General features: G+C 37.8%; 1 protein-coding gene across 3 annotated transcripts in view; it reads right to left on the reverse strand.

The window, feature by feature from the left end:
* The window catches only part of ARHGAP27 (Rho GTPase activating protein 27), a 244516-nt gene that overhangs the window by 17523 nt on the left and 202248 nt on the right, over window positions 1-24745 (reverse strand). For all 3 annotated transcript variants that reach the window (XM_053699608.1, XM_053699609.1, XM_053699610.1), the window contains 4 exons: window positions 21442-21540; window positions 21201-21294; window positions 9239-9358; window positions 9064-9162 (listed from right to left, as the gene is read on the reverse strand). In XM_053699608.1, coding sequence (XP_053555583.1) covers window positions 9064-9162; window positions 9239-9358; window positions 21201-21294; window positions 21442-21540 — 412 coding nt within the window. The remainder of the gene's footprint in view (window positions 1-9063; window positions 9163-9238; window positions 9359-21200; window positions 21295-21441; window positions 21541-24745) is intronic.

Genomic DNA, 24745 nt, shown 5'->3' on the forward strand with positions numbered 1-24745 from the left:
ACATTCCTACCAGGAGGGGCAAAGTTTCCCAAACCTTAAAATGCCTATAAATACACCCCTCACCACACCCACAATTCAGTTTAACGAATAGCCAAGAAGTGGGGTGATAAGAAAAAAGTGCGAAAGCATATAAAATAAGGAATTGGAATAATTGTGCTTTATACAAAAAAATCATAACCACCACAAAAAAGGGCGGGCCTCATGGACTCTTGCTAATATGAAAGAAAAGAATTTATCAGGTAAGTTCTTACATAAATTATGTTTTCTTTCATGTAATTAGCAAGAGTCCATGAGCTAGTGACGTATGGGATAATGACTACCCAAGATGTGGATCTTTCCACACAAGAGTCACTAGAGAGGGAGGGATAAAATAAAGACAGCCAATTCCTGCTGAAAATAATCCACACCCAAAATAAAGTTTAATGAAAAACATAAGCAGAAGATTCAAACTGAAACCGCTGCCTGAAGTACTTTTCTACCAAAAACTGCTTCAGAAGAAGAAAATACAACAAAATGGTAGAATTTGGTAAAAGTATGCAAAGAGGACCAAGTTGCCGCTTTGCAAATCTGATCAACCGAAGCTTCATTCCTAAACGCCCAGGAAGTAGAAACTGACCTAGTAGAATGAGCTGTAATCCTATGAGGCGGAGTCTTACCCGACTCAACATAGGCATGATGAATTAAAGATTTCAACCAAGATGCCAAAGAAATGGCAGAAGTTTTCTGGCCTTTCTAAAACCGGAAAAGATAACAAATAAACTAGAAGTCTTTCGGAAAGACTTAGTAGCTTCAACATAATATTTCAAAGCTCTAATAACATCCAAAGAATGCAACGATTTCTCCTTAGAATTCTTAGGATTAGGACATAATGAAGGAACCACAATGTCTCTACTAATGTTGTTGGAATTCACAACTTAGGTAAAAATTCAAAAGAAGTTCGCAACACCGCCTTATCCTGATGAAAAATCAGAAAAGGAGACTCACAAGAAAGAGCAGATAATTCAGAAACTCTTCTGGCAGAAGAGATGGCCAAAAGGAACAAAACTTTCCAAGAAAGTAATTTAATATCCAATGAATGCATAGGTTCAAATGGAGGAGCTTGAAGAGCCCCCAGAACCAAATTCAAACTCCAAGGAGGAGAAATTGACTTAATGACAGGCTTTATACGAACCAAAGCTTGTACAAAACAATGAATATCAGGAAGAATAGCAATCTTTCTGTGAAAAAGAACAGAAAGAGCAGAGATTTGACCTTTCAAGGAACTTGCGGACAAACCCTTATCTAAACCATCCTGAAGAAACTGTAATATTCTCGGTATTCTAAAAAAAATGCCAAGAAAAATGATGAGAAAGACACCAAGAAATAGAAGTCTTCCAGACTCTATAATATATCTCTCTGGATACAGATTTACGAGCCTGTAACATAGTATTAATCACAGAGTCAGAGAAACCTCTTTGACCAAGAATCAAGCGTTCAATCTCCATACCTTTAAATTTAAGGATTTCAGATCCTGATGGAAAAAAGGACCTTGAGACAAAAGGTCTGGTCTTAACGGAAGAGTCCACGGTTGGCAAGAGGCCATCCGGACAAGATCCGCATACCAAAACCTGTGAGGCCATGCCGGAGCTACCAGCAGAACAAACAAGCATTCCTTTAGAATCCTGGAGATTACTCTTGGAAGAAGAACTAGAGGCGGAAAGATATAGGCAGGATGATACTTCCAAGGAAGTGATAATGCATCCACCGCCTCAGGATCCCGGGATCTGGACAGATACCTGGGAAGTTTCTTGTTTAGATGAGAAGCCATCAGATCTATTTCTGGAAGTTCCCACATTTGAACAATCTGAAGAAATACCTCTGGGTGAAGAGACCATTCGCCCGGATGCAACGTTTGGCGACTGAGATAATCCGCTTTCCAATTGTCCATACCTGGGATATGAACCGCAGAGATTAGACAGGAGCTGGATTCCGCCCAAACCAAAATTCGAGATACTTCTTTCATAGCCAGAGGACTGTGAGTCCCTCCTTGATGATTGATGTATGCCACAGTTGTGACATTGTCTATCTGAAAACAAATGAACAACTCTCTCTTCAGAAGAGGCCAAGACTGAAGAGCTCTGAAAATTGCACGGAGTTCCAAAATATTGATCGGAAATCTCACCTCCTGAGATTCCCAAACCCCTTGTGCCGTCAGATACCCCCACACAGCTCCCCAACCTGTAAGACTTGCATCTGTTGAGATTATAGTCCAGGTCGGAAGAACAAAGAAGCCCCCTGAACTAAACGATGGTGATCTGTCCACCATGTCAGAGAGTGTCGTAAAATCGGTTTAAAGATATAAATTGAGATATCTTTGAGTAATCCCTGCACCATTGGTTCAGCATACAGAGCTGAAGAGGTCGCATGTGAAAACGAGCAAAGGAGATCGCATCTGATGCGGCAGTCCTAAGACCCAACATTTCCATGCATAAGGCTACCAAAGGGAATGATTGTGACTGAAGGTTTTGACAAGCTGATATCAATGTTAAACTTCTCTTGTCTGACAAGGACAGAGTCATAGACACTGAATTTATCTAGAAACCTAAAAAGGTTACCCTTGTCTGAGGAATCAATGAACTGATTGGTAAATTGATCCTCCAACCATGAACTTGAAGAAACAACACAAGTCGATTCGTATGAGATTCTTCGAAAATGAGAAGACTGAGCAAGTACCAAGATATCGTCCAAATAAGGAAATACCAAAACCCTATTCTCTGATTACAGAAAGAAGGGCACCGAGAACCTTTGAAAAAAATTCTTGGAACTGAGGCTAGGCCAAACGGTAGAGCCACAAAACTGGTAATGCTTGTCTAAAAAGAGAATCTCAGACACTAAAAGTGATCTGGATGAATCGGAATATGCAGATACACATCCTGTAAATCTATTGTAGACATATAATGCCCTTGCTAAACAAAAGGCAGGATAGTCCTACAGTAACCATCTTGAATGTTGGTATCCTAACATAACGATTCAATACAAATAACAGCTGGATAAACAGATACCAAAAGTTTATAGCAGATACACTTAGCTTGGTAGCTCCAGCACTGTGCAGTGATTTTCCTGAAGTATCTTCTGACTCAGTTGCAACGTGGAACATCTTGCAATATGTAAAAGAAAAAAACAACATATAAAGCAAAATTGATCAAATTCCTTAAATGACAGTTTCAGGAATGGGAAAAAAATGCCAGTGAACAAGCTTCTAGCAACCAGAAGCAATAAATAATGAGACAAATAATGTGGAGACAAAAATGACGCCCATATTTTTTAGCGCCAAAAAAGACGCCCACATTATTTGGCGCCTAAATGCTTTTGGCGCCAAAAATGACGCCACATCCGGAACGCCGACATTTTTGACGCAAAAAAACGTCAAAAAAATGACGCAACTTCCGGCGACACGTATGACGCCGGAAACAGAAAAAAAATTTTGCGCCAAAAAAGTCCGCGCCAAGAATGACGCAATAAAATGAAGCATTTTCTGCCCCCGCGAGCCTAACAGCCCACAGGGAAAAAGTCAAATTTTTTAAGGTAAGAAAAAATGATTGAAACAAATGCATTTATCCCAAATATGAAACCGACTGTCTGAAAAATAAGGAATGTTGAACATTCTGAGTCAAGGCAAATAAATGTTTGAATACATATATTTAGAACTTTATAAATAAAGTGCCCAACCATAGCTTAGAGTGTCACAGAAAATAAGATTTACTTACCCCAGGACACTCATCTACATGTTTGTAGAAAGCCAAACCAGTACTGAAACGAGAATCAGCAGAGGTAATGGTATATATAAGAGTATATCGTCGATCTGAAAAGGGAGGTAAGAGATGAATCTCTACGACCGATAACAGAGAACCTATGAAATAGACCCCGTAGAAGGAGATCACTGCATTCAAATAGGCAATACTCTCCTCACATCCCTCTGACATTCACTGCACGCTGAGAGGAAAACCGGGCTCCAACTTGCTGCGGAGCGCATATCAACGTAGAATCTAGCACAAACTTACTTCACCACCTCCATCGGAGGCAAAGTTTGTAAAACTGAATTGTGGGTGTGGTGAGGGGTGTATTTATAGGCATTTTAAGGTTTGGGAAACTTTGCCCCTCCTGGTAGGAATGTATATCCCATACGTCACTAGCTCATGGACTCTTGCTAATTACATGAAAGAAAAGGGGATTGTGTCAGATGCTGCAGTCATGAGACCTAAAACTTCCATGCACATAGCCACTGAAGGGAATGACTGAGACTGAAGGAGCCGGTATGCTGCGACCAATTTTAAACGTCTCTTGTCTGTTAGAGACAGAGTCATGGACACTGAGTATATCTGGAAGCCTAAAAAGGTGACCCTTGTCTGAGGAATCGAGAAACTTTTTGGTAAATTCATCCTCCAACCATGTTTCTGAAGAAACAACACTAGTTGATTTGTGTCAGATTCTGCAGTATGTAAAGACTGAGCTAGTACCAAGATATCGTCCAAATAAGGAAACACCGCAATACCCTGTTCTCTGATTACAGATAGTAGGGCACCCAGAACCTTTGAAAAGATTCTTGGAGCTGTTGCTAGGCCAAATGGAAGAGCAACAAATTGGTAATGCTTGTCTAGAAAAGAGAATCTCAGAAACTGAAAGTGTTCTGGATAAATCGGAATATGAAGGTATGCATCCTGCAAGTCTATTGGGGACATATAATGTCCTTGCTGAACAAAAAGGCAGAATAGTCCTTATAGTCACCATCTTGAAAGTTGGTACTCTTTCATAACGATTCAAAATTTTCAGATCCAGAACTGGCCTGAACAAATTTTCTTTCTTTGGTACAATGAATAGGTTTGAATAAAACCCCAAACATTGTTCCTGAGAAGGAACTGGCATGATTACCCCTGAAGACTCCAGGTCTGAAACACACTTCAGAAAATCCTGAGCTTTTACTGGATTTACAGGGATGCGTGAGAAAAAATCTTCTCACAGGAGGTCTTACTTTGAATCCTATTCGATACCCTTGAGAGACAATGCTCTGAATCCAATGATTTTGGACAGATTTTATCCAAAAATCCTTGAAAAACCTTATTCTGCCCCCTACCAGCTGAGCTGGAATGAGGCCGCACCTTCATGCGGATTTAGGGGCAGACTTTGGTTTCCTAAATGGCTTGGATTTATTCCAATTTGAGGAAGGTTCCAACTGGAAGCAGATTCCTTGGGAGGAGGATTGAGTTTTTGTTCCTTATTCTGACGAAAGGAACGAAAACGGTTAGAAGCCTTAGATTTACCCTAAGGTTTTTTATCCTGAGGCAAAAAAAACTCCTTTTCCTCCAGTGATAGTTGAAATAATAGAATCCAACTGAGAACCAAATAAATTATTACCTTGGTAAGAAAGAGATCGTAATCTAGATTTAGATGTCATATCAGCATTCCAAGATTTAAGCCACAAAGCTCTTCTAGCTAAAGACATGGATCTAACATCAATTTTGATAATATCAAAAATGGCATCACAAATAAAATGATTAGCATGTTGCAGTAAGCGAACAATGCTAGATATGTCAAAATCCAATTCATGTTGCGCTAAATTTTCCAACCAGAAAGTTGATGCAGCCGCAACATCACCCAAAGAAATAGCAGGTCTGAGAAGATGACCTGAATATAAATAGGCCTTCCTTAGATAAGATTCAAGTTTCCTATCTAAAGGATCCCTAAAGGAAGTACTATCTTCCATAGGAATAGTGGTACGTTTAGCAAGAGTAGAAATAGCCCCATCAACTTTGGGGATCTTTTCCCAAAACTCTATAGATTTTGCTGGTAAAGGATACAATCTCTTAAACCTTGAAGAAGGAATAAAGGAAGTACCTGGCTTATTCCATTCCCTAGAAATCATATCAGAAATAGCCTCAGGAATGGCGAAAACACCTGGGGAAACCATAGGAGGTTTAAAAACAGCATTTAAACGTTTATTAGACTGAACGTCAATAGGACTGGTTACCTCAATATCCAAAGTAATTAACACTTCTTTTAATAAAGAACGCATATACTCTATTTTAAATAAATAAGTAGATTTGTCAGTGTCAATATCTGAGGAAGGATCTTCGGTTTCAGATAGATCCTCATCAGAAGAGGATGAATTAGCTAAATGAGAAGTTTTAAAAGACTGTTTACATTTATTAGAAGGTGGAAATGCAGACAAAGCCTTCATAATAGAATCAGAAACAAATTCTTTAAAATTTACAGGTATATCATGTACATTAGAAGTTGAAGGAACTGCAACTGGCAATGTACTATTACTGATAGAAACACTATCTGCATGTAAAAGTTTATCATGACAACTATTACAAATGACATTCGATGGAATAATTTCTACAATTTTACAACAAATGCACTTAGCTTTGGTAGAACCGATGTCAAGCAGCAATGTTCCAGCAGAAACTTCAGAGGCAGATTGGGATATCTTGCTCAATGTAAGAGAAAAAACAACATATAAAGCAAAATTATCTATTTCCTTAAATGACAGTTTCAGGAATGGGAAAAAATGCAAAAGCATAGGCCTCTTGATAGAAAAGAAAGCAGGAGGCAAACAACAATGGGGTATTGAAATAATGAAAAAAAATTGGCGCCAAGTATGACGCACAACGTAACGTAAACTTTTTTGGCGCCAAAAATGACCGGAAATGACACACTTGCGTCACTAATGACGTCGCTGTGTGAAAGGTCTCGGCGTCACGTATGACGCCGGAAATGACGAAGTTGCGTCAAAAACGTATTTTTCCGCGCCAAAAAAGTTTGCGCCAAAAATGACGTAATAAAGTCTAACATTTGACACACCCGCGGGCCTAACACCCGCAATTGCAAAAAGTAGTCAAATTGAAAAAGACTAAACCCCAGGTAAGAAATACATTTCTTAAAGTGTTTATATTCCCAAATATGAAACTGACAGTCTGCAGAAGGAAATACATGAACCTGACTCATGGCAAATATAAATATACATATATTTAGAACTTTATATAATTTGCATAAAGTGCCAAACCATAGCTGAGAGAGTGTCTTAAGTAAATGAAAACATACTTAAACAAAGACACCCATCCACAGATAGCCAAACCAGTACTAAAACAGTTATTAGTAGAGGTAATGGTAAATTTGAGAGTATATCGTCGATCTGAAAAGGGAGGTAGGAGATGAATCTCTACGACCGATAACAGAGAATCTATGAAATAGACCCCCGTTAGGGAAATTATCGTATTCAATAGGTGATACTCCCTTCACGTCCCTCTGACATTCACTGTACTATGAGAGGAATCGGGCTTCAACAATGCTGAGAAGCGCATATCAACGTAGAAATCTTATCACAAACTTACTTCACCACCTCCATAGGAGGCAAAGTTTGTAAAACTGAATTGTGGGTGTGGTGTATTTATGGGCATTTTGAGGTTTGGGAAACTTTGCCCCTCCTGGTAGGATTGTATATCCCATATGTCACTAGCTCATGGACTCTTGCCAATTACATGAAAGAAAATGAATGCATCAAATGCAGAAGGAGAAAGCCAAGTTTAAAACACTATCTTTGGGATTGTCCAAAAATTAGCCAATTGTGGGCAAAAATTAATTTTTGGCTAACAAAAGTGTTAAATATAAGTTTTCAAATTGAGTTCAGACATACTATATATTTGTTTGATAAACGAGTAAGGAAGTAAAATACCCTCGCAATGGTATTATTAATGATGAGAAAATGTATTCTTAAAGGGACATGAAACACACATTTTTTCTTTCATGATTCAGATAGAGAATACAATTTCAAACAACTTTCCAATTTACTTCTATTATTTAATGTGCTTCTTTCTCTTGTTATCCTTTGCTGAAATGTTTATCTAGGCAAGTTAATGTGCAGCAGAGAAACTAGGTTCTAGCTGTTGATTGGTGGCTGCATATATAAACTGATTGTCATTGGCTCACCTATGTGTTCAGTTAGAAATCAATAGTGCATTGCTGCTCCTTCAACAAATGATACCAAGAGAATAAAACAGATTAGATCATAGAAGTAAATTAGAAAGTTGTTTAAAATTGTATTATCTATCTGAATCATGAAAGACATTTTTTGGGTTTCATGTCCCTTTAAGGATTGGATTCCCCCTAGTGCACCGAGTATTAGAGAAATCAAACTAGCCTTGAAACAACAATTTATAATTGAAGTATTTGATGTACAAAAAGATCTAAGGTTAGAAAAATGTGTTAAAAAATGGGGTACATTAATTAAAACTCTATAAAATTCCAATTCAGAAACAAGATATTTACCCTCTTTTGGGTGGCATAAGATTTAATATCAACTGGGGACATGAATTAAATTTGAATTGTTTCTGCTGATATCGATAAGGTATTTTTAGGAGATATGTGATAGCTTGACATATGTAGTGTTGTCCTGAAATTGTAATGTATTGTTTTTAGGTCTTATACATGGAATGTGTACTAATAATTTAATAAATCAAATTAAAAAAAAAAGAAGAATCAGATAGAGCATTGCATTTTAATCCACTTCCCTTTAACTTGGATAGAACCCTGAAGATTAACCAAACAGCAATATAATCCTCAAGGCAACAGATCTAGTTTAAGACACATTCTCTCTAAACAGAATTCATACAGAACGTTTACTTGGGATTTAAGAGATCATGTTTATTATAATTTAACAAGCATTTTGTTTAGTACCATAGATCTATCTTTTCTAGAAGAGTTTTTGAAGGTACATAAATGCTTGTGCAGGAATTAATTGCAGGCAGTAAATTTTGACTGCACATAAACGAGGCCCTGTAGTAAGAAATGCATTAATTCACTCAGTAAGGCTGAGTTTAATAATAAGTAACAAGAAAACACATTAAACAAGAGAGTCAAAATTAAAAACTGCCAATCTGTGTAGGGCCACAAATTGTAGTGAGTACAGCACCAAAGCTTTAGTATTGATCTCCAGTCAAGTGTGCACATTGCAAAAGCACTACAGTAAGTGTTGATCTGTGGAGGGCATCAGAAGTCAAATTAAACCTTAAAATACAGAATAATTACCTCTCTTTTCCACTGCGGCAATAGCCTTGGTTACAAAAGCCGGTACATTCTGCTTTTCTCCTTCGCACAGCTGGTGTAAATGGCATCCAAACACTTGGTCTGAAGCAAAAGAAATCACATTCACATTTGTGCAAACATAGGGAGTTCAAGCCTGTGTTCTAGAGTTTTCATTTACCTTTAATATAACCTTTGTCTCGAACAGACTGTAATGTTGGCCGTCTCTGCAAGAACTTCTTGAGTTTAGCTCGGACATTCCTATCACTATCAGAATTGATACTGGTGGTACTATGTGAAGCTAGACACAAAGAAATCATACATTATATATGCAATAATAGCCATTCTAAGCAAGACATTAGTGGTCATCTGTACTTGATAACAACAGATCTGCTAACAGTGACAAAATATTCCATAAGGCGCACCTATTTTCAATCAAAAGCAGTTTTATTTATATATATATTTTAATCAAAGTTTTTTATTGAGGTATTTTATAATCATACAATCTAAAACATTTTGAACATAAGTTACCATTTATACATATGACAATAATACAAAGACATCAAAAGAGCATAACAGTACCCTTTCTTCCCTATGTCTATTCAATAAAAGATTTCTACGTTCAAGCCTCTAGCCCACAAATTGTATGCATAAACAAAGTAAAATGATCATAATATAATGTTACCTCTTTTTTCTATATTTAAACATATTATAGAAAATGATTGCGCCTCCAAGCCTTCGCACGGCCACTTATGGACCTATGTAGTCTAAATAGTTAAAAAGAGGAGCCTTAATGTTACCAACGGTCACGCTTGGACCTTGAAAATAAGTAAATTAGAATGATATGCACCTGCCCTTAGGCTGGTTGAAATGATATGTATGATAAAGCTAAACATTCTCTCTATAGAGGATAAGCTCATGATACTTTAAAGTTATTAAAGCAGTATATAGAACCTGATTGGCATATATTAATAATATCATTTGTAGTCTATGGTATATAACATTTAGCAATAGGAAAAATGCATGGGATAAAATAAATAACCATCTAGATAGCTGAAGATACTATGGCCATAACAGGAGTTTGCTTATTGAATAAATAGGGGGCTTACCTAAGTATGGTTATGGCTACTACATATAAGACTCCATACTCCATGAATTTATAAGAAAGGAGTGAAATAACCTGCAAACTGTTTTGTAGTGTACTATCTTAACACATTTTCTACCTGATATCTGAGAGATAAATAATATTGTCCTGGCACTGAATACCTGCTGCAACATCAACTAGGTCTTTATGAGAATATCACTGCAGGATATAGATCTAAGTCTAACGCAATAGACCTTGTATTTATTAATTAAAATAAAGCAAAAACCTCAATGCTATTGTAAACATAATTGCTAGCAGGTAGTCTAGGGAAAATTGTAATATAAGTATATATATATATATATATATATATATATATATATATATATATATATATATATATATATATATATATATATATATATATGAGTAAGTACCCAACTTTTCTAAACCTTAAAAACAAAATCAAACCTGAGCATAATCTAGAACTTAAACCCTGCTTGACCAAAGTGACCATAAACAGATTATCCCCATTACAAACTAAAGAAATCCTCCTTATGATTGCACTGTAAATGAAATGGAACTGGGATACAGTATAAGAGCTAACATATGCATGATATAAAACGTTTCAGTGCCCAAATTAGGAGTAAAAATAAAAAGAAGCAGTACACAAGTATTTTATATCTAAACATTCTAACCAACACCTATTGCTGGTAAGCTAGTAGAAACAATTATTGGGACAATCAGTTCTTTTTTCCTCCAGATATATACCCAACATAGCATAAAAGATCAGTTCCCTGGACCAGTGAGTTGGCACTAGGTGTAACTTTCAACCCCCTTATAGTTTCACTCCATCCAGACTGAACAAACTTTCTGTCTTGTGTATGTAAGGATAAAGACATGGGGCGCCACATTGCTTGTACATCCATTATGACTCTAGTCTCTGGTCCAATAGCGATCAGCCGCCTCACCACAGGAACCAGAGTAGTTGCAGCTTCCCCATAGCACCCATCCATCTGACTGTCCGGAGCAAAACAGAGGGCCTCTCGGAAGTGAGATTCCTTGGCCCAAATCATATGTACACTGGGTTCATCGGGATACCGGGTAACAGGTAAGTCAGTGAAATCTCATTGTAGCAAGTCGCCTGTACAAGCTATTGGTAACCATCCAGAGCAAGAAATTGGCAGACAGTCCCCGTCCGATATGCCATCCCCAGCAGAGGACAAATGGCGATGCAAGCTGTCAAACATATCATCAGCCTCCATCTTCGTGTAACAAGTGCTCAGTTCGACGTGAATATTCTTCACTTCTCTCTCCACTCCCAGATATATATACAGCGATCAGAGGTTAGGTTGCGAGTTAAATGCCTAGACGTTGACAAGATATTCTCACTGCCAATCAGTAGATAGTTGGTACTCTACTATTTTACCCAGATTACTGGGGGAGGGTGATGAGGTCTCTGAGTTAGGCCGCCGCCATAGGCCCCATCGGTCTGGATTAGAGTGTAAACTTCATATAGGCACCAAAGTTTGGTATCCCCCTGAATCAGAAGAGTTCTGAAAGGCTATCTGTAAATTTGGTTAACCAGATTGCTGCCAAATTTCAACAGTAATTGGCGGATTTCTGTTCTCAGTCTAGCAGACTCTAATTTCACGTCCTCTCACGACGACGCCCAGACACGCCCCCCTATTTTTTTTTTTATTCTTATTTATATTCTCTTTTTTTTCTCTCTCTCGTAATAATTAAATTCTAAATTGCGATTGCGCTCAAGCAATCACATTTACTTTCAACTCATAATATGAGCGGCAAGCTCAACGAGCGCAAACACCTGCGATAAACCCTTATCGATCTAGTGCAAAATGTTTGCGCTCCACTCATAATCTGGCCTTAAATTGGTTATTTAATTCATTATAAAATGCATGATATAATAATTTTATATTCCTCATTATATGCATTATATAATTATAATTAAAAAATTGATCCTGTGGCACTAGCCCTTTGCTCGTTGTCAAGGTGACTACTACTGCCTTTATTACCTTGGGGATGATACTCAAATGCTCAGTACAAGCTTCTAACTAGAAATTAAGCAAAGCAAATTGTATACGTGCACTGCTTCCATCCAGTGTGTGACCTCCACCACTGCGCACGCACACGGATGCTTTCGGCCAAATGCAACGGCTAAAATGGCAGATACCAAATATGGTAATGCTCTGGGGGGAGTTAAAGTGGAAAGAATCAAAGGTATAAATGAAGGGGTTAATTAAGGCTTTGGCTGTAGCCAATTTTGCAGGTATATTATTAATTTGTCATACTCTGTAATTATGCATTTATAGAACACTATGTTATGTCCCTTTAAAGTGTTGAAACCTGTAGTCAAGCATACACTCTGGAGTCTGTCTAAAGCCTTCATGAGATATCCTCAAAGAGTTACAATCAGAAAAGACCACATTAGGATAAAGGTAGGAAACCCTTTATCAAAACTGCTTGGGACCAAAAAAAGGTTTGGATTTCAGAATAGTTTAGATTTTGGATCTTTAAAATGAAACGTTTGGAGAAGGGGACAGAACCAGGTGTAAACAACAATATCTTATATCATTTAGGTAAAAATGACATGTCCTAATATAGCTTATACATGCAATCAATAAAACTGTTTTATATTATTTTTAAAACTTTTGTATAACATAGTATAGTATATATATATATATATATATATATATATATATATATATATATATATATATATATATATATATATATATATATACACACATACACACACACATATATATATAAATATATATATATATATATATATATATATATATATATATATATATATATATATATATATATACATACACACATATATATATATACACACACACACACACACACACATACATATATATATATATATATATATATATATATATTTATTTTTATATACCAGACCAAAGAAAAGGGCTAATGAGAAAAAAAGCACAAAAGCCAAAGTGTGACAAAGGTTTGCACTAAAAACAATTTATTAAAATTACCGTAAGACAGTGGCGAATTTAGGTTTTGTGCTGCCCTAGGCACTCAAAATGCTGCTGCCCCCCTAAAGGTTTTAGGCCTCTTTTTCCCTTAATATTGTTTGGGTCAGTGTGTAAAATGTTTTTTTTTTTTTTTGTTCATAACAATTCAAAAGAAAATGGGCTAGCAAAACACTGTAATACAGGTGGGTTGACTTGCATGCATCTCATACCGTTTTCTCCCTGAGAGAAGGGAGAGAAAAGAAGGGGAGGGGAGAAAAGGGAGGGAAAGGAAAAAGGGGAGAGAGAGATAGAAGAGAAAAGTGGGGAGGGAGAGGGGAAAAAGGGAGTGAAAGGAAAAAGGGGAGAGAGAGATAGAAGAGAAAAGTGGGGAGGGAGAGGGGAAAAAGGGGGAGGGAAAGAAAGGAGTGAAAGAAGGGAGAGGGAAAAACGGAAAGAAGGGAGAGAGGAAGGGAAGGAAAGAAGAATACACTTTGAAGCAATCACTGCCTTTCACATGCAACAACATACAGTAAATACCATTATTCAAGTAATAAAACTTTTTAAGTGTCCATTTACTATTTACTCTGTGGGTTCATGAATGCAGAGAAAGCTATTAGTAGCTAACATACATTAGCACTGAGTGTTTATGATTAGACATCACAATTAATCTAAGCACTGCACAGACGCATCCAGTCTGTTAGTTACTAAGACCTGCAATAAGCACTGCGTTCGCAGACCCACCACAGCTGACAAGGGGAGTCAGCATATCAGCACAAGGCCTTCTCCTCCAGCCTCACCTTGTAAGCATATACTGGGCAAGTTTCTCACCAAGTACGCTTCCACTGCAAAACCGGCGTCTCTAAATGAAGCAACATTTTAAAGGAGCACTGCCTGTGAAGAGTGACCTTTATCAGCGCACGTGCCTCGTCTTCTCTGTAAAGGTCTGCACTTTATCACTCACTGTACTGTGTGCTGGCTTTTAGAGAGCCACCGGCCTTGTTGGCCTAGGCCATAATACGCCCCTGCCGCAAGACTAAAGTTCAGTAGAGCAGCCCTTCAACAGAGCACTAACTGTTGTGCTAAAGTATATACAGGGTATGCACAAAACATAACATTGTTACAGATCAAATGTAAATATATTCCACTAGGGAAAACTGCCGCACGCCCTCTTAGAAAGTTCCCAAGTTCACTTATTGCAAAGGATAGATCACAGCTTCCTTATAGAGCACACAGTGCAGCCGCACGCTCTAGAATAAACGCTGTAAAGGGGGAAACAAGAAACAAAATGTCCCAGTGTGCATCACATGCCAAGCGCTTACGGATCCGTAGCAAAGGGGTAAGGCTTCCTGATACCTCACTGCAGAGGTCTAATTTCACGGCACCCTCTCTGAATCTCTTTAGCCGTTAGCAACTTGTAAATCATGGGACATGGTATGAAGCACAACTCCCTGTGCATTGATTTAGCCCTCCTCCTGCTTGCTTTAGTAATACAGAACCACGTCGTCACAATGAAGCAAACTTTAACAGGATTCCACGAGGAAATGAGGAGCCCGGTACATACCTGACCGTTCAGCACACAGTTAGGGATTCCACTGCAGAATTGATGACGCATTTCTCCCCTTGTGGGTTTGTCTTAGGGGGCTTTGTCAGATGCCACAGTCATGTATTGCTAGAGCTTAAATAGCCCTTTGGAAACAAATTATTTACTTATGGCTAGATTACGAATTTTGCGGTAAGAGGGGTGCGGTATTAACTTGCACATTATTGTCACCGCTCACTTACCTACAGTGCTGGTATTACAGGTTTTTCTAAACCCGGCGTTAAAAGGCAAGAAGTGAGCGTAGAGCAAAATTGTGCTCCATACCGCACTCCAATACCAGCACTGCTTATGTCCGCGGTGAGCTGGTTGTAGGTGCTCATGCACGATTTCCCCATAGACATCAATGGGGAGAGCCGGCTGAGAAAAAGTCTCAAAAAGCAGCGTAAAGTTCAGTAACGCAGCCCCATTGATTCCTATGGGGAAACACATTTTATGTTTACACCTAACACCCTAACATGAACCCGAGTCTAAACACCCCTAATCTTACATTTATTAACCCCTAATCTGCCGCCCCGACATCACGACACCTACATTATTCTTATTAACCCCTAATCTGCCGCTCCAGACATCGCCGCCACCTACATTATACTTATGAACCCCTAATCTGCTGCCCCCAACATTGCCGACACCTATATTATATTTATTAACCCCTAATCTGCTGCCCACAACATCGCCGACACCTACATGTTGTTATTAACCCCTAATCTGCCACCCCAATGTTGCCGCAACCTACCTACACTTATTAACCCCTAATCTGCCGTCACCAATGTTGCCGCCACTATAATAAACATATTAACCCCTAATCTGCCTAACTCTAACACCCCCTAATTTAAATATAATTTAAATAAATCTAAATAAAAATTCCTATCATTAACTAAATAATTCCTATTTAAAACTAAATACTTACCTATAAAATAAACCCTAAGCTAGCTACAATATAACTAATAGTTACATTGTAGCTAGCTTAGGGTTTATTTTTATTTTACAGGCAAGTTTGTATTTATTTTAACTAGGTAGAATAGTTACTAAATAGTTATTAACTATTTACTAACTACCTAGCTAAAATAAATACAAATTTATCTGTACAATAACACCTAACACTACAATTAAATAAATTCCCTAAATTAAATACAATTAACTAAATTCAAAACAATTAGCTAAATTACAAAAAAAAACACTAAATTACAGAAAATAAAAAACAAATTACAAGATATTTAAACTAATTACACCTAATCTAATAGCCCTATCAAAATAAAAAAGCCCACCCAAAATAAAGAAATCCTAGCCTAAACTAAACTACCAATAGCCCTTAAAAGGGCCTTTTGCGTGGCATTGCCCCAAAGAAATCAGCTCTTTTACCTGTAAAAAAAAAATACAAACAACCCCCCCAACATTAAAATCCACCACCCACACAACCAACCCCCCCCCCCAAATAAAACCCTAACTAAAAAAACCTAAGCTCCCCATTGCCCTGAAAAGGGCATTTGGATGGGCATTGCCCTTAAAAGGGCATTTAGCTCTATTGCAGCCCAAAGCCCTAACTTAAAATTAAAACCCACCCAATACACCCTTAAAAAATCCTAACACTAACCCCCGAAGATTCACTTACCGGGAGAAGTCTTCATACAAGCGGCAAGATGTCCTCAATGAAGCCGGCAGAAGTGGTCCTCCAGATGGGCAGAAGTCTTTATCCAGACGGCATCTTCCATCTTCATTCATCCGGCGCGGAGCGGCTCCATCTTCAAGACATACGGCGTGGAGCATCCTCTTCTTCCGACGTCTGCTTGCTGAATGAAGGTTCCTTTAAATGACGTCATCCAAGATGGCGTCCCTTAGATTCTGATTGGCTGATAGAATTCTATCAGCCAATCGGAATTAAGGTTGAAAAAAATCCTATTGGCTGACGCAATTAGCCAATAGGATTGAACTTCAATCCTATTGGCTGATCCAATCAGCCAATAGGATTGAGCTCGTATTCTATTGGCTGATTGAAACAGTCAATAGGATTTTTTCAACCTTAATTCCGATTGGCTGATAGAATTCTATCAGCCAATCGGAATATAAGGGACGCCATCTTGGATGACGTAATTTAAAGGAACCTTCATTCAGCAAGAAGACGTTGGAAGAAGAGGATGCTCCGCGCCGGATGTCTTGAAGATGGAGCCGCTCTGCGCCGTATGGATAAAGACTTCTGCCTATCTGGAGGACCACTTCTTCCGGCTTCATTGAGGATATCTTGCCGCTTGGATGAAGACTTCTCCCGGTAAGTGAATCTTCGGGGGTTAGTGTTAGGATATTTTAAGGGTGTATTGGGTGGGTTTTATTTTTAGGTTAGGGCTTTGGGCCTCAATAGAGCTAAATGCCCTTTTAAGGGCAATGCCCATCCAAATGCCCTTTTCAGGGCAATGGGGAGCTTAGGTTTTTTAGTTAGGGTTTTATTTGGGGGGTTGGTTGTCTGGGTGGTGGGTTTTACTGTTGGGGGGGTTGTTTGTATTATTTTTTTTTACAGGTAAAAGAGCTGGATTTCTTTTGGATCAATGCCCCGCAAAAGGCCCTTTTAAGGGCTATTGGTAGTTTAGGCTAGGGTTTTTTTTATTTTGGGTGGGCTTTTTTTTATTTTGATAGGGCTATTAGATTAAGTGTAATTAGTTTAAAAATCTTGTAATTTGTTTTTTATTTTCTGTTATTTAGTGCTTGTTTTTTTTGTAATTTAGCTAATTGTTTCGAATTTAGTTAATTGTATTTAATTGTAGTGTAGTGTTATTGTAACTTAGGTTAGGTTTTATTTTACAGGTAAATTTGTATTTATGTTAGCTAGGTAAATAGTTAATAACTATTTAGTAACTATTCAACCTAGTTAAAATAAATACAAACTTGCCTGTAAAATAAAAATAAACCCTAAGCTGCTGGTGTAAGTGTTCAAAACATACATCCATTTTTTTTACTCTTTTTGGAACAAAAGTTTATTTATGTTCCCACCCCTTCTTCTGGACTTAACATGCTCAATACCAATGACCGTGAAATAATCATATTTGGAATTATGCTTTTCAGCAAAATGTCTTCCTATGGGACTATCAAGGTTCACATTTTTAATATTATACCTGTGTTGTCTTTTAACTCCCTCGTCGTTTTACCGACAGGGGACAGGAGCAGAATAAAAGGTAGATCGCACCTGTGGTATGGCAGTTTAGCCATTGTTTAAATTTTAAATACATGATTTTCAGCTGTATAAAGAAATCTAAGGGCAAGATTATATATGCGGCGCAGGCTTCAGCGCAAGCACTGAAACCTGCGCAGCCCGTAATTTCACCTCGCACATCGGGGTATCCAATAAACCACACCAGCAGTTCATAAAGTGCAGTAAGTTGGATTAACTAGCAATGTCCAGAAAAGAAGCAGCTTTTGAGAGGCATGCAGAGGACATGGCATCTAGGTTCCAAGCAAGAGGGTATTCAAACGGACAAATTAAACAAGCGTGGACGAGGGCTATAATGAGTTCCAGACAGGAATTACTGTTCCAACAAAAACCTAGGGCTGATGAGAATACAGTGCAAGTTATCACCAGATATGAAAATCACTGGGGAAGAATCAAGTCAATTCTTCAGCAGAACTGAAACATCCTACAGGCAGATCGCTCTTTGGATGGGAATATCCCTGAATTTCCTTAAATTACAATAATTCCAGCACATGAAGATGTCAGCACTCAGGGATAGATGCACGTCACCAACAGGACCTCTGCTCACAGGTCCAATAGAATAACAAAGAACAGTCAGGAAGGTGACAGCATAGATCTAATATTTATTAGATAAGACAAATAACGGGCAACGTTTCGGGATGTTATCCCTTATTCATGCCAATGATGGCATCCAATGATGGCATGAATAAGGGATAACATCCCGAAACTTTGCCCGTTATTTGTCTTATCTAATAAATATTAGATTTATGCTGTCACCTTCCTGACTGTTCTTTTTTCCTTAAATTACAGCCAGAAGGGCCCTGAGCCTTACGGATTATTTGGTACATAGTGAATATGAAAAACGTACCCCTAAGTAAAATTGACAGAAAGCGAATCAGCCTAGCGTGGGGAGCCACCCCTGTGGTAGATGTGTATATTGCAGTAACATTATGAAAACTAAGATTTTTTTTTATACAGATGAGAATCATGTATTTAAAATTAAACAATGGATAAACTTCAATACCACAGGGGTGGTCTACCTTTTATTTTGCTCCTGACCCCTGTTCTATGTCGGAGAGTCAGAGAGTACAGGTACGATATTAAAAATGTGAACCTTGATAGTCCCATAGAAAGACATTTTGCTAAAAAGCATAATTGCAAATATGATGATTTGACAGTCATTGGTATTCAGCATGTTAAAGTGAAGGTAAACTTTGATGAACCAGTGCCCTGTTTTCGAAAATACTATTAAAAACAGGGGCACTTTCATTCATCAAAGTTTATATTTCACTGTTTTTGTAAAAATACTTCACTTTTATTCTGGAAGCCGCTCCAGCGCTTCCCCCGCCCGTCGCAAGTCTCTTCATACGTCACCAATGACAAATCCAGCTTCCTCCAATCACGGCTTCTCTCCAGAGCAAACATTGTCTGAGGCCTTGAATTTAGACCTCTGCAGTGAGGTATCAGGAAGCCTTACCACTTTGCTATGGATCTGTAAGCGCTTGGCATGTGATGCACACTGGGACATTTTTTTTCTTGTTTCCCACTTTACAGCGTTTATTCTAGAGCGTGTGGCTGCACTATGTGCCATATAAAAAAGCTGTCCTTTGCAATAAGTGGAACTTGGGAACTATCTAAGAGGGTGTGCGGCAGCACTAAGTGCCCCTAGTCAATACAGTGACTTAACAAAAGTTTTCCCAAGTGGAGTATATTTGCATTTGATTTGTAACAATGTTATGTTTTGTGCATACCCTGTATATACTTTAGCACAACAGTTAGTGCTCTGTTGAAGGGAGGCTCTACTGAACTTTAGTCTTGCTGTAATTTAATTAATAAATTGTTTTTGGTGCAAACCTTTGTCACACTTTGAGGGATATTTATCAAGCCGTCAACTGCAAATACGCTGGAATTCCGCAGCCTAATTGTGGCGAGCTTGATCCGACCTATTTATCAAAGCCTACAGACCGGCAAAAGTTGAAATCTGTGACGTAATATATGATCCGCCGGTCTCAAGCCGACACAGATCAATGCTTACGTCATTACCGATGTTCCAAATACAAATTCGGCACTATCTGACAACTTTTGCAAGTTAAGTGGATCTTCGGGGGTTAGTGTTAGGTTTTTTTAAGGGTTTATTGGGTGGGTTTTATTTTTAGGTTAGGGACTTTGGGCTGAAAAAGATCTAAATGCCCTTTTAAGGGCAATGCCCATACAAATGCCCTTTTCAGGGAAATGGGGAGCTTAGGTTTTTTAGATAGGTTTTTATTTGGGGGGGCTGGTTGTGTGGGTTTTACTGTTGGGGGGTGTTTGTATTTTTTTTACAGGTAAAATAGCTGATTTCTTTGGGGCAATGCCCCGTAAAACGTCCTTTAAAGAGCCATTAGTAGTTTATTGTAGGCTAGATGTTTTTTTATTTTGGGGGGGCTTTATTTTGATTGGGCTATTAGATTAGGTGTAATTAGTTTAAATATTTGATCTTTTTTTTTTTGTGTAACTTAGTTGTTATTATTTGTAACTTAGTAATTCTTTATAGTAGATTTAAATAACTTGAGTAGGGTTAGGTTTTTAAATATGTAATATAGTTAATTTAATTGTTAGTTTAATGTAATTGTAGTATAATAGTTAGGGTAGATTAATTATTAGTTTAATATAGTTTAATGTAATTGTAGGATAATAGTTAGGGTAGGTTAATTAGTAGTTTAATATAGTTTATTTTAATTCTAAAGGTAAGTTTAAATTTATTATAAGAGGGATAGGGGTAATAACTTTATTTAGTTGTGGCGGGGTCCGGGAGCAGCGGGATAGGGGTTAAACATTTTAGTACAGTGGTGGTGTTTAGTGACAGGCTATAAATAAAGTTGGGGAAAAGCCAAATAGCAGCCATATCGATGACTGTTGGTGAACAACAGTCCGCTGCTCATCACCCCGTACTTGGTGCGCAGCTTTTTGACAGCTTTTTTTATAAATAAGGAGAGTGTATTCAGGTCCGCGGCCACGATGTTAGGCAAGCGTATTGGTCCCAGCGAATGCAGCACAGTTGACGGCTTGATAGATAGGCCTCTTTGTGTGTGTGTATACATAAAAGAGCAATATTTAAAACTAACGTTTGTCTAAAGACCAAGGCTTACTTGCGCACAACCCATTTCTCAATTCTACTGGTTGAAATTAATATAGCATGTAAAAACAAACACTACATGTTAAAAGATACTCATGTGTAAGAAATGTTATTTTTTTACATATTCTGTAAAAATCAGTTAACCTTTCATTTTTTACCTTGCAACCTTTTCTCCTTGTCATCTTTTATTCCTAACTTTTCAATTGATTCAACTTCCGGGAAAGTCTCAGCCTCATATACATTTTCTGTGGACTTAAAGAAAATGAAAAGGGTTCTCATGTTATATACAAGTTTCATACAAACATTTTTTGGGCTAAAACAAAACAAATACTGTAATATTTACAGACTGTTTGAATGGTTTCACTGCTTAAGATTACAAAGAATTGATATAACACTTACATTTCTGCCAATGCTAGACTTTATTGTTGAAAACCAAGATGCTGCAATAGACTCTGAATCATGGTGGATCAGATACTCACTCCCATCATTAGTTTTCAGCTGGTGAATAATAGAAATTAGTTACAATTTTGAAATCAGCAAATTAATTATATTAAATAATTAATAAACGGTCGTGTGTATTTTGTTTTAAAGTCTGGCACTCAGGTGTAGTCGTCCTTTTAATTTAGGCATTAGCACATTTAGAGATTCTGTGAATTTTCCTGTTAAAGGGACCACTTTTTTTTTTTTTAAAGCTCTCTGCTCAGTCAACATTCTCTAATAAATCTGTCTGTGGCGCAAGGTCCTAAAAGGGATTCTCTAAAGGTAAATTTTACTTAAATAACACACAAAGAGATGCAACATACATTCCTATACCTCAAGGAGAAACAGAGTAGAATAAAAAAGCACAATGTAAAAATTGTTATCTTAATGTGCATTAAAAAAAATGTTGCAGCTTATTGAAAGTACACAGGTAAAGTTGTATGCAGAGATAGGCAAGGTGTCTATACACTGACACTGGTGTCCATTACTAGCCCTTGCAGTGTCCGTCAAAACCTTAGTATATCTTTTCTTTCTGATTAAATAATAGGAATAAAAAAAAAAATATGTAGTGTGAATAAAGTTAGTGGCTTGTCAAAAGACTGCTAGTGATATTGGATGATAAGTTATGGAATAAATGAAGCCTGAGTGAAATACTGGATGTGTATCTGCATCTTTATAATAACACCCAGCTCTATACAAAGCTCTATACAAAGGCACAGTAGTGACACTGGCACATGCGTATAGCCAGACCAGGGCTGGTTATCTGGTCAGTGGTACAGGGCCGCCATCAGGGGGTGACAGGGGCCCAATGGGCCAGGGGGCCCCATGAGGCAAGAACAACTTATTTTAAAAAGAAAAATTGGCAGCCACCAGAGGTTATTACAGCAGAGTGCTATTGAGTGTGGGAAATGTTATTAAAAGGAGTAAAACATTAGCATTTGAGAGCATTTCTTAGTGTGCACTAAACCACTATGCACAGTGTGAAACAGACTTGGCACTTAAGTTTGTACAGTGTGTGCCTGAGTCAGACAGCAGATCACTTTCATTTGCAGAGGAGGCAGGACTTACTTAGTAAATGTTTTTTTATTTCTTTGTGCAATTTGCAATTGTAACTTCAGTGTGGTAGTAGTTGTAATGTGGGGCCAGGGGTCCATAAAAACACATTTTTTTAGCAATACGCAGCAGTGTATTTATGATTATTTGACAATTCTGTAGAAATTATATATGTAAAGCCATGCAGAAATGTTTCCTCCTCAATACACAAATGGTAGGTGCCCTTATGGCAGATATGAGTTTTTTTTAAATTAATATATATTTTAATTACATTCCAGTTTACTGCCCCTTTAAGCAAAGACTTTCCAGATGCAAGGAGGCATTTTATCTAAGATTTTAGCATCTGCATAAAAAGCCTAAATCCTGCATTTAACCAGATCTAATGGTATGAGACTGAGTACCACAGCTTATGGTTCTACCAAGACCATATAGAGTACTGCATTTTCAAAATCTATAAGTACAGCTGACAGATGGGAACATTTGTACACCATATTTGAAGTGGTGCTCTTGGTTGGGGAAAAAAACAAACATATGTCACCTTTCAAAAGTACTTTTCTTCATCTAGCCATCTACCCAGATCATTAATGTACAATTTTAAATCCACAGAATTATTTTTGTTTGCACATTTACAAATATGATTCTTTAAAAAGTGATATCTTAATTTCTGCAATTTTTTATCATGCATGTCACACACTTTTGATTTAGGGGATGCAATGTGCAGAAATTTTACCTTCTGTGAGTGTCTGTGTTTATATCTTTGTGAATCGCATGTACGTGTGTGGGAAATGCATCAGATATGAGTTTACCTTTGCTTATTGAAGCCTGTATCCCAATAAATCCGTGGATATACTAAGAGACCCAGTGTGTTCTTTTTCCTCATCTTATTTCTATGAGTGTTTATGCATTTTTTCTGTGGGTCTCTGTGTGAGGGTGGGTGTGTATGTCTTTGTGCATTTTCAGTTGATGTCTGTGAGGGTGTGTGCGTATGTCTTTGTGCTTTTTCTATGGGTGTCTCTGTGAGGGTGTGTGTATGTATGTCTTTGTGTATTTTCTCTGGATGCCTCTCTGAGGGTGGGTGTGTATGTCATTGTGTGTTTTCTGTGGATGTCTCTGTGAGGGTGGGTGTGAATGTATTATGTATGTATGTATGTATGTATGTATGTATGTATGTATGTATGTATGTATGTATGTGTTTTCTGTGGGTGTCTCTGTGTGGGTGTGTGTATGCCTGTGCATTTTCTGTGGGTGTCTCTGTGAGAGTGTGTATGTCTTTGTGTGTTTTCTGTGGATGTGTCAGTGAGGGTGTGTGTGTATGTCTTTGTGTGTTTTCTGTGGGTGTCTCTGTGTGTATCTGTGTGTCTGTGTGTGTGTGTGTGTGTGTGTGTATATCTTTGTGTGTTTTCTGAGGCTGTATCTGTCTGTGTTTCCTTGGGTGCATGTGTGTGTCCATTCATTCGAGAAATACAAAAAAGCATCCATCTTTATTATTTCAACATTTAAAATCCTCTGAACAGCGTATCCATGTACCACACTGTCCCAATAACATCCGGAATGTGCCGGCAGCATCACAGGTCAGCTGACGCATTTTGGCCAATGGCCATAGTCATAGCTGTATGACCTGCCTATCTAGACTAGGACCTTAAAAAACATATAGATGTCTCTATGATAGGTTAAACATTTTAATGACGCTGTCCGCCCACCCCCCTTGTCACAAACAATCTTATTTATACATATGGTTATCGGCTTGTTTATACAATCTAATGTTACAATTTCAGATATAAGCGATCAGTGTATACTATTGTCATCTGGGCTGGATATATTTCAACAGTGTGTGTTCACTTAATATTTAACAACTTGTTATTTATGTACAAAGAGGATTCCATATTATACATTCATAATTATTCCGAATTTTCATTAACACAAATCTGTGAGATATATGTTTGTGGAAATGCATGTTATTGGGACAGTGTGGTACATGGATATGCTGTTCAGAGGATTTTAAATGTTGAAACAATAAAGATAGATGTTTTATCTATACAGACTCCCCGGTTTTTGCATTTCTCGAATGGATTTACGTTTGCCTTATACCGGGCTGAATCTGGAGGAGAATGGCTTAGCTGGGACATTAGGATTTTGCACAGGTACAAGGAGGTCGCCACAAATCAGCGTC

This window comes from Bombina bombina, chromosome 1, assembly GCF_027579735.1.
Source record: "Bombina bombina isolate aBomBom1 chromosome 1, aBomBom1.pri, whole genome shotgun sequence".
In the NCBI taxonomy this organism is placed as follows: domain Eukaryota; kingdom Metazoa; phylum Chordata; class Amphibia; order Anura; family Bombinatoridae; genus Bombina; species Bombina bombina.